Source organism: Sinocyclocheilus anshuiensis, unplaced genomic scaffold (genome assembly GCF_001515605.1).
Source record: "Sinocyclocheilus anshuiensis isolate Anshui unplaced genomic scaffold, SAMN03320099.WGS_v1.1 scaffold538, whole genome shotgun sequence".
NCBI classification, from domain to species: Eukaryota; Metazoa; Chordata; class Actinopteri; order Cypriniformes; family Cyprinidae; genus Sinocyclocheilus; species Sinocyclocheilus anshuiensis.
Genome location: NW_015544166.1, coordinates 721,513 through 732,972, shown reverse-complemented (window position 1 = coordinate 732,972; position 11,460 = coordinate 721,513). Strand labels below are relative to the sequence as shown.

General features: G+C 34.8%; 1 protein-coding gene and 1 long non-coding RNA gene across 2 annotated transcripts in view; one reads left to right on the top strand and one right to left on the bottom strand.

Moving 5' to 3' along the window:
* The window catches only part of LOC107695866 (uncharacterized), a 10,684-nt gene extending 2,334 nt beyond the window's left edge, over positions 1 to 8,350 (bottom strand). The window contains exons 1-2 of the long non-coding RNA XR_001635038.1: positions 8,318 to 8,350; positions 7,616 to 7,656 (exon numbers count right to left, since the gene is read on the bottom strand). This is a non-coding gene — a long non-coding RNA (uncharacterized LOC107695866). The remainder of the gene's footprint in view (positions 1 to 7,615; positions 7,657 to 8,317) is intronic.
* Positions 8,351 to 10,759: 2,409 nt separating this feature from the next.
* LOC107695894 (RAD50-interacting protein 1-like) overlaps positions 10,760 to 11,460 on the top strand; it is a 7,509-nt gene continuing 6,808 nt past the window's right edge. The window contains exon 1 of the mRNA XM_016495993.1: positions 10,760 to 11,011. Coding sequence (XP_016351479.1) covers positions 10,790 to 11,011 — 222 coding nt within the window. The 5' untranslated portion in view covers positions 10,760 to 10,789. The remainder of the gene's footprint in view (positions 11,012 to 11,460) is intronic.

Genomic DNA, 11,460 nt, shown 5'->3' with positions numbered 1-11,460 from the left:
CGTGGTGTGTCACAAATATTTAGTCTTCTTTGATTCAGTCATTCACCGTTTTGTTGAACAACCGTGTTATTGAAATAACTCCAATCTCAGGTGCCAGACATCACTGCAGTTAACCTGTCTGATGGTAAAAGCATTGCACTGTGGGTCAAAAACCATTTCAGTCAATTGTTTTTTTTATATATATATATAATTGAGAAGAAGAGAGAAACATATGGGCATTATAAATGACTGCAATTGTCACTCACAGAGCTTTATAATGTTTCAGGCATTGTAAAGCAATCAGAGAGGCTGGGAGTGATTTTACAGGTCTGTCTTATTCACTTGACTACAAATAATCCTAGAAGACTCCCATGAAGCACAACGAATGAGTGTGTGATACAGATGGGCCTTAAGTTTTACAGCTACATATTAAAGTTACAGTGTGTAAACCATACAACAAAAACCATACAAAGTTTTAAAAAAATGTTTCATATTGCTATAAACAGGAAGTCCCACACTCCAACCTTACACCACTGGTTGAGCCTGAAGTTAACATGACAAGGTGTGCGTTAGTATTTTACTCTTATTTAAAAGTTTACACAAAGAAATTAATGGTAATTAACAGAAATTAAAATTCTGGACAATGCGAAAAAGCTGATAATTATTTTCACATTTTTGATCATAACCAATAACTATAGCCGGTATTAAGGGTTTATATAAATATTTTCATTATTGTTATTATTATTATTAACAGCAACAACAATAACAACAACTTTGTCTCAATAAATCACAAAATAAAAAAAAATGGGTGAATTTAGGCATCACAACATTATAATGCACAGTATAATAAATAGATATTCAATGTGAGATTCATTGAAGATTACATTGAAAAGTGTAACGTGTAAGGTGTAACGAGTAACTTAAAGGGATAGTTCACCCAAAAATGAAAATTTGATGTTTATCTGCTTACCCCCAGGGCATCCAAGATGTAGGTGACTTTGTTTCTTCAGTAGAACACAAATGATGATTTTTAAGTCCAGCCGTTGCAGTCTATCAGTCACATAATGCATGGCAATGGTAACAAAATCTTTGAGAGTAAAAAAACATGCACAAATCCAAATTAAACCCTGCGGCTCGTGACGACACATTGATTGGAGTTAAAAATCATAATTTGTGTTCTACTGAAGAAACAAAGTCACCTACATCTTGGATGCCCTGAGGGTAAGCAGATAAACATCAAATTTTCATTTTTGGGTGAACTATCCCTTTAAGTGCTGCTTGAAATGAGATTTGGTCATAGTTACACTACTTTCACAGTCTAGGCCAAAAAATACACCAGCCATAACAGCCACAGCAATGACAAACAAAACAATGCATTAACAACAGTTAACATCAACTTGCAATGGCTTATCAGTCATCACCAGGTGCCATGTAGTCTGGTGGTGTGTCACAAATATTTACAGCCTTCTTTGATTCAGTCATTCGCCCTTAAGTTGAATCAAGCGCGTTACTGAAATAACTCCAATCTCGGGTGCCAGACATCACTGCAGTTAACCTGTCTGATGGTAAAAGCATTGCACTGTGGGTCAAAAACCATTTCAGTCAATTGTTTTTTTTATATATATATATAATTGAGAAGAAGAGAGAAACATATGGGCATTATAAATGACTGCAATTGTCACTCACAGAGCTTTATAATGTTTCAGGCATTGTAAAGCAATCAGAGAGGCTGGGAGTGATTTTACAGGTCTGTCTTATTCACTTGACTACAAATAATCCTAGAAGACTCCCATGAAGCACAACGAATGAGTGTGTGATACAGATGGGCCTTAAGTTTTACAGCTACATATTAAAGTTACAGTGTGTAAACCATACAACAAAAACCATACAAAGTTTTAAAAAAATGTTTCATATTGCTATAAACAGGAAGTCCCACACTCCAACCTTACACCACTGGTTGAGCCTGAAGTTAACATGACAAGGTGTGCGTTAGTATTTTACTCTTATTTAAAAGTTTACACAAAGAAATTAATGGTAATTAACAGAAATTAAAATTCTGGACAATGCGAAAAAGCTGATAATTATTTTCACATTTTTGATCATAACCAATAACTATAGCCGGTATTAAGGGTTTATATAAATATTTTCATTATTGTTATTATTATTATTAACAGCAACAACAATAACAACAACTTTGTCTCAATAAATCACAAAATAAAAAAAAATGGGTGAATTTAGGCATCACAACATTATAATGCACAGTATAATAAATAGATATTCAATGTGAGATTCATTGAAGATTACATTGAAAAGTGTAACGTGTAAGGTGTAACGAGTAACTTAAAGGGATAGTTCACCCAAAAATGAAAATTTGATGTTTATCTGCTTACCCCCAGGGCATCCAAGATGTAGGTGACTTTGTTTCTTCAGTAGAACACATATGATGATTTTTAACACAAACCGTTGCAGTCTATCAGTCGTATAATGCATGGCAATGCTAACAAAATCTATGAGAGTAAAAAAAACATGCACAGACAAATCCAAATTAAACCCTGCGGCTCGTGATGACACATTGATGTCCTAAGACACGAAACGATCGGTTTGTGCCAGAAACCGTAAGCAGATAAACATCAAATTTTCATTTTTGGGTGAACTATCCCTTTAAGGTGTGTTAGATAACCGCAAATGTGATCTAAATAAAAAAAACAGGGGAAATTAGCATTTTTGAGCACAATTGAGCACAATTAAACATACGATATCCAGTAGTGTTCAAATGGCTTTTATTAATTAAAATAAAGTTGAAATAAAATATTATACAATAAACTTACATTTAAAAAACTTAAATGAAAATGTTACTTGAAATGTTACTGGCAACCAACTGAAATAAAACAAGTTGAAATTAAAGTACAAAAATTACTAAAACTAAATCGGAAATAAAAAATATATTAAAGGTAAAAAAATATATACAAATAAAATATACATATTACATAAAATATAGTAAATATAAAAATACCAATTATAAAAAAATGTAATGAAAGCTAATTAAAAATAATAAATATTATAATAATATGTAAATGTCCAATAACAAGAAACAAAACAAAAACTCTAATTTCAGCAAATAAAAGATAAGGTATTGATATACTGTACTTCTAGAAGTCTCGTTAAAACACTCTCATTATATGAAGACTCCAGTTAAATCAGTGTCTGAAAAAAAGATCCATTTTATTTCAAATGGAGCTGGCCACCACATCAAGGCCACAGATTTGTGTAACCAGCAGAAAAAAAAACAAAACGGAGTGCAACATTTATATTCATGTGTGTTTGTCTGTGCACACAAAACAGAGCATTGAAAATGCATTGTTAGTGTCACTCTCAATAGAGGTGGATGCATCTAGTCTGACATCTTCAGACCACACCGACCTCATTTATGAGCGTGCTTTCAGCTACAGACCACACTTACTCAGAGGGACTTATTGGACCTCTTCATCTATACCCAGGTGGGCTGGGTAAGGAGAGACATTTCATCACTTTAAAAGAGGAGAGGGGGGCAAATTTTATCAGCAGATCTGAGATCCAATGACAAGCAGTGAAGCGAGGCGACTTGGGTCCTGGCAAAGCACTTCACACAGGCCTGATACTCCCTGGGGCTTCGCTCTCCATGTGTGGTCCCTCTCTTTTTCTCTCAGGGCCTGTGTGCCTCCATGCACATGGACAATATGACAACACTGACGGCCTAAGATGAGCCAAGACAAGAAAAACAATCAAGCCAGGGCTGTGAACTCGACTGTGAGAGCTTGATTTTCACTGCCCTCCACTCCCTATCTGAAAGCGGCCCACAAACAAGCATATACACAGGATCTTCTCTTTTTTTCCACACTCGGCTTGGTAACGTAGCTTAATGGAGTGATGGTAAAGATCCAGATAAAACATGCCCCCCCTTCTTTTACGTCCTCCATATGCTTTGATTTCACTGCTCTGAAAGGAGGGAAAATTATTCATGCTGTTGGCGTGTGCAGCGGAGCTGCAGCTGGACGCTGCACCTGCAACTCCCAAATCTGGGAAAACAAGCTCCCGGGAGCAGGAGGAGAGAAACGGGCAAGGCTTTACACACACACATATACATGCAGAATACCTCGTCACCATCCAAGGGCTAACTGATTACTTTGTACACAGAAGAGCAGCTTAAACTCTCTGGTTTATAGAAATTCCATTGATACATTCATTAAAACAGCCACAAACAAAGGAGGCATCATCACCTTCGTGATCCAAGCCAATAAACCCCCCCCCCCCAAAAAAAAACAGTTTACTGTTGATTTTGTGGCATTTCAGCTTTCATGATGATTTGTTGGGCTATTTATTAACTGAAGTGGAATGCCAAAGCAGCACTAGATCAAAAGGCCACACTATTAGAGATCTTTACGGTCTTCTTTTGCCCTGTCCACAGGAGAGCCTCTAACTCATAACACTGTTCTGTCTGTGCGACTGTTGCCCCCAAAAGTGAATTCTCCACAGTCACACACACATATGTACAGACATTCCACACGATATCCCTGCACATACACAAACATACCAGGAATAACAACTCCATTACTTCTCAATCCTCAGAGACATTCAGATTGATAGTGTTTTTAGTAATTGGTTTTAAAGCATATTTTGTTTTGCAGTAAATTTCAGAAGAAAAATGAGTCTTCAATGCTGCAAAACATCGCTAGTTATAATTGAAGGGATAGTTCACCCAAAAATGAAAATTACATCATGATTTACTCACCCTCAAGACTTCCTAGGTGTATATAACTTTCTTTTTTTCAGATTATTACAATCAGAGTTATATTAAAAAATGTCCTGGCTCTTCCAAGCTTTATAATGGTAGTAAATGGTGGTCGAGATTTTGAAGCCCAAAAAAAAGTGCATTCATCCATCATAAAAGGTACACACAGCTCGGGGAGGTTAATAAAGACCTTCTGAATCAATGCTTTTGTGTAAGAAAAATATCCATATTTAACGCTTTATTAACCGCAATCCGTAGCTTCAGTCGTACGCTCGTTCACGAGAGAGTGGCGTTCCAGTGGATGATGTAGGATGCAGGCGTAGCGTAAGCTCCTGTGAGAATATGCTAATCTCTCGAGAACCAAGTTTTGTTTACAGCAAAGAAAAACTAGTCTCCTCTTTACAAATCCTTGTTTTGTACTTCTAATTCGTGGCAGGTGTTTTATTTTGTTCTCTCATCTGCACTTCCACGTTTGTCACTTCTCACCGGAGCTTACGCTACACCTACGTCAGGGTTCCCCTAATCTTGCCCTGGATGGCCATTGTACTGCAGTGCTTAGCTCCAAACCTGATCAAACTCACCTACCTGTGATTTTGCAGAAAAGTGGATCTCGTGGGCCAGATTTGAGGATCCCTGTCCTACGTCATCTGATGGAACGCCACTCTCTCGTGAACACGTATACGACAGTTAGCGGAAGCTAGGTTTATAAAGTTTTAAATATGGATATTTTTCTTACACAAACGCATTGATTCGCTTCAGAAGGCCTTTATTAACCCCCAGTGTGGAGCACTTTTATGAGGGATTGATAACCTTTAGTTTGCTTCAAAATCTCGACCCCCATTCACTGCCATTATAAAGCTTGGAAGAGCCAGGACATTTTCAATATAACTCAGATTGTATTCGTCTGAAAGAAGAAAGTCACATACACCTAGAATATGTTGAGGGTGAGTAAATCATGGGGTAATTTTCATTTTTGGGTGAACTATCCCTTTACGTGTGCAAGTACATATTTTTTTAGCTTTTAGCTTTCTTGAGACCTCAACACCTTATTTTCCTGTTAATTGACATAAAAATATTTGAGCATTATTTATAAAAAGGATATACAGTCTTGTGACGTGACTAAAGTCAAAAATTTATTCTTATCACATTAAAACTTTTAAGTTTATAAGTATAATATATTATAAACAGTATGCCAATGTATGACTGACAGTAAACTGACGCCTCTTTCTATTTGATGTACTGACACAAAGGACAAATTGTTTGCAACTGGTGCTTTGTCACGTTCATTGTTGACAGCACCTACATGTCACAACAAGCAACAACAGTGATGTCTGGTGTAGACATGGTGTTTGAGCCCTACATTCCTGCAAAAAATGTTACAAATATATATATACAGTATATATATATATATATATATATATAATTGGAAGATGTGGTGGGCAATTACAGTATCTGTTGGCCAAAACAATAGATTTATGTTTTTGCATGTTGCCTTTACAATTATAGTTTCATTAATTGTTTTGTGTTGCATGTTATGTCAGGTCCGGACGCTTAAATATGCAGATTGCAATTCTTTTTAGTTCTATATATTTATTTAGAAATTATTGTATGTAACTTATATAATGCATCTAATTACAACCTATATTTATTGAAAATTAATTGCACTAAAAATTACTTATTACACTTACTATTTAAATGATATTAATATTATTTAATTGCAAAGTGCACATAATAATAATTATTTATATTGCTTATTTAAATAAATTCCCCCCCAAAAAAACTAACATGAATGAGAAACAATATTCCTATATTTAAGGACATTATTCTTATTTCTATAATCTATTTCAGAGTGTGAGTTGCAGTTTTATGTAATTTTAACTCATATTTACTGAAAACTAATTGCACTAAATATGGCATTACAATTATTACAATTACTAATTAAATAAAATGTAATAGTTTTAATTGTAAAGTGCATATATAATAATAATAGTTAGATTATTATATAAATTATTTATTGCAAAATCTCCCTCTCCAAAAAAAGTTGTATAAATGAGACTTTTTTCTCTATTGTTAATATAATGTATTTCAGAGTGTGAGCTATATTTAGTGAAAATAGGCATTATTTGATTGCACTGTGATGTTACAGTGTGTCTCTGAGGGTTAAAAATTTATTGAGATATTACAGAACTTAGAATGTTCTTAAATCAGTGGCATTTGCATGCCAAACTATGACACAGGAAAACAGACACACAAGGACATTCACACACACACACAGACACACACACACAGACACAAGATCTTTACAGTCTTCTTTTGCCCTGTCCACAGGACATCCTCTAACTCATAACACCGTCCTGTGCGACTGTTGCCCCCAAAAGCGAATTCTCCGCAGTCACACACACATGTACAGAGTCAGACATTCCACACAATACCCCTGCACATACACAAACATAGGGCTGTGCAAAAAATCGAATGCGATTTTCATGCGCATGTAGTCAGTAAAGCCGCTCCTGTGATTAGTAGTAAATCTCCAGCACGTGCTTTCAGATGGAGCGGCAGTGATATTTGCATGCCAAACTATGACACAGGAAAACAGACACACAAGGACACTGACACACACACAATCTCTCACGCAAACTTGTGCAGCCCCTCTATTCACACGCAAACAGCTGGGTGAGGAATGTGGGAAAAACATGCTCCCAGATCTGTTTTGAATAGCATTAACTTCACTGGTCACCCACTGCCACTTTGAAGCATTCAGAAGGACTCTTGATACTTCACAGACAGACAGTAATGTGGGATTATGGAGTACTGCTGGATGTTTGTAGTAATATGACCTTTGTCCTATAGTGAAAGAGATTACTGTACCTTATGATGGTGCATATGATTCCATATCATACATACTGGACCTGTTTAAAAAAAACAAAAACAAAAAAAACATGAGACATGTATCAATGGGTATACATGACAAAAACATGACAAAAGACTGCTAGACCTTTATCTCACAGTGAGATCAATTATCTTGTTTCAGCAACAAGGATGGTGACAGACATAGTGATATATCACCCTCAGGTAACTCGGACTCTTGACCACCCACATTTTTTACATCAGATAGCATCTATCGCAGTAACAACTTTTTTTTTTTGGAGAAATACTTAGAACTAAATATGTACATTTTGTTTTAAGTCTTTGGTATGAACTGTACAAAAGGAGCTGAGTTGGTTGGGAAGGTGCAAAAGCTTCCCTAAACAGTCCCATCTCCCTAGTCGATTCATATTTTCCTGGGCTGTGAGCACTGCCTGGCTTCACTCTCTGACTCAGACTGGGAGCTCAAGGTTGTCACTCTATCGTTGTCATCGCTAAAATGCTCATGGCCTGGAACCAGATTTTGATGGGTGGGCCGCCTCTCCCCTGGGGACAAATGAGTAGGCTATGCTCATCAACAGTCCCGGGACAAAGTTCTTGATCGCCCCCTCCCCTGACGATAACACTGTCTGGCTGTAGTACCCTTGGCTGACTAATTTTTCATTTTCTTCTGACAGCTTGAAAATGCAGATATGTTACAAATACCTTTATGGTGCTGGTGCTTCAACTGGTAGGTCGTGACCTAGTAAGAAAAAAACAAGCTGAATTGAATAAACCATGTAATTGTGCATAGTTAAAACAGGAATAGACTTATAAATAGGCTTTTCAAGGGAAGATAAAATGTTTCACAAAGCTTTTTGTAATATTCAGAGGCTGTTCAAAAAATAAACTCTACAAAAAATAATAAATACAATTATTAAATAATAAATAAATAATATATATTTATTTATATTTAATACATAATTTTTAATAATTATTTATTTTAAGTATTTTAAATATTATTATATTTAAATACACACATGAGAATATATACATATACGTATAGGCACATATAAACATTATTACTTATATTTGAAAACATACATATTTTCAATTTAGAATGAATTATATATTATTTTAAAAATACACACACACACAATAAAAATGACAAATTTATAGTTTATAATAGTATTTTTATTATTAATATTATAAATACAATTATAATTATATATTATAAATATAATTATAGATATAAGTATTACTACATTGTATGACACTGAATGCATAACATTAAAAATATACTTTTTATTGCAATAATTATATTTTTATATGTACAGTATTATTGATAATAATGTAATTATTTGTAAAATTATATGTATAAATGTGTTTAAATTTGTATAATTTTATTTATATGAATTACTACAATCATATTATTTATGTGTATAATATGTTTGTACTTTTTTGAATAAAGCCCAAAACACACAACAGACTCACCAGTATTCATCTGGATACTGTTACAAAAGAAGAGGTCCGGTTTTCAGGGTGCTATACGTAAACTTGAAGGCACTGTGTGATGCTGACTGCCATGCTAAGCTGGACTGGTGTAACGTGCCAGTTTAAGAAACTTCATACAGCTGCTGCTCAGGCCAGAATTGACTTTGGCAAACACTCTCAAACCTCAAGATCCTTAACAACTTATGGCCTTTCTGCCATCCAAGGCAAGCAGAGCCCTGTCAGAGTCATGTCAGGAAACCTCAAACCAGAGGAGTGCATCACAGAGGCCTGCAGGCACTTACGCCAGCGCCTCCTGCAACTACACGAGCCAAGAAATAACATTTTTGGGCGATTTATGTCTTTTGCACGACCACAATGCTAGGAACTGACATGAAATACTGTACAACTGCTTTTACAGCACTAAACATGGTGACAGTAGTGTCTCCGTTGCTGGCACGCAAGCCAAAAATAATGTTATCAATGCAGGAACGCACAAACAAAGCATACGTCTGGCAAATATTTGTACACTTTTCGATTAAAATGTAAATATAGGGGCACATATGCCGCGATATTTATATTTTATGGTTGTTCAATAAAAAAGGACGTATCAACTGATCTCATTTTTCATTGTTTACGTCTGTTTGATGACTTGAGTCTTAAAGCTGTTGCGTCTACGTTGTCTTACACTTTTGTTGTAACTATATCGTGATACGTTAGCATAAACTTGTTTCTAAACACATACGTGTCGTTTTGTTATGAAATTAATGTATTTATCCATGCCTGCCTGGAAGAAAAACTAGAAACGTCACAAACATCCTCGTCAAAGGTTGAGCTCATGAATGTTAATTACGCAAACGGTTTTGATTACGTGCCTGTAGAGTTGAGTTACGTAATCACGAATATTAATATTCATGAGTCAAAATTTTTTTTACGGGCACATATGCCGCGATATTTATATTTTATGGTTGTTCAATAAAAAAGGACGTATCAACTGATCTCATTTTTCATTGTTTACGTCTGTTTGATGACTTGAGTCTTAAAGCTGTTGCGTCTACGTTGTCTTACACTTTTGTTGTAACTATATCGTGATACGTTAGCATAAACTTGTTTCTAAACACATACGTGTCGTTTTGTTATGAAATTAATGTATTTATCCATGCCTGCCTGGAAGAAAAACTAGAAACGTCACAAACATCCTCGTCAAAGGTTGAGCTCATGAATGTTAATTACGCAAACGGTTTTGATTACGTGCCTGTAGAGTTGAGTTACGTAATCACGAATATTAATATTCATGAAATTCAAAAAAATTTTTTTACGGTTTAAATTTTTACATTTCAAAAATTGTTAAAATTATTTAAAGTAAATTACGTTCCATTTGAATAATTTAATAAATAAAATATTATATATGTTAAATATAGGCGTTTATGTCAAGGTCTACTTCTGTCAAATGTCGATTTTAACCATGATTCGTTATTTTATCCTGATTATTATCGTAATAATAATGTGATTCATGCTTATTGGTAGCCCTAGTTTCTGTCAATGAAAAGTGTGAAAAAGCATTTTTGTTATCATTTTAGCAGAAGTACAAGATTTAAAACAATAATTAAAAAATAAAATAAAGTTATAAAACAAAACACATTTTGGAGTACTTTCTGCCACTAGAGGGAGCCGCGGACAGAATCCACTGATGACGTGTCGAGCAACATGGCAGCGCCTGTGATGAAGCACAACAAGCACAGCAGCAATGCTCCTTCTCATCTAGACCGTACAGACAGCAGGAACTCTGAATCTCCTTCAGAGGACGGACACTTTACAGATGATGTAGTTGCACTTCAGAAAGAGATAGGTGGCGACCTTAAGTCGCTAAAGAAGGTGTCAGGGCTTTTGGAGCAATTGACATTAGAGAACAAGCAGCTGGAGGAGCAGGTAAATAAAGCCACAGAGACTCCGTTAACAGAATTTAAGTGTTGTAAAGAATAAAAAAAGAGTAAAGCCATTTTATTACATGTGATTATTTTTATTTATTTTATTAAGATTGGCTTAACATGTGAGACAAACTAGACCAAATGCTTGACTATTTATTTATTTAGTAAGTATTTCTATTTTATTTATTATTTGTGACTGCATGAAAATACATTTCCAAAAATGATTTTACATACGCTGAAAGCATATTAAATGCAAGTGAATTGTCTACTTTAATGGTTTAAATAACTTTTGTGAAAATAAAATGTTAGTATATTGGTGAAATTATGTTTCATTGTCATCCTGCGCGACATATATATTTATGTAAAAATGAAACGCATACTTATTCTGACCTGTACTTAATAAAATATATAAAAGAAAAAAGTGATCGTACTTAATTTTTTTAAATATTT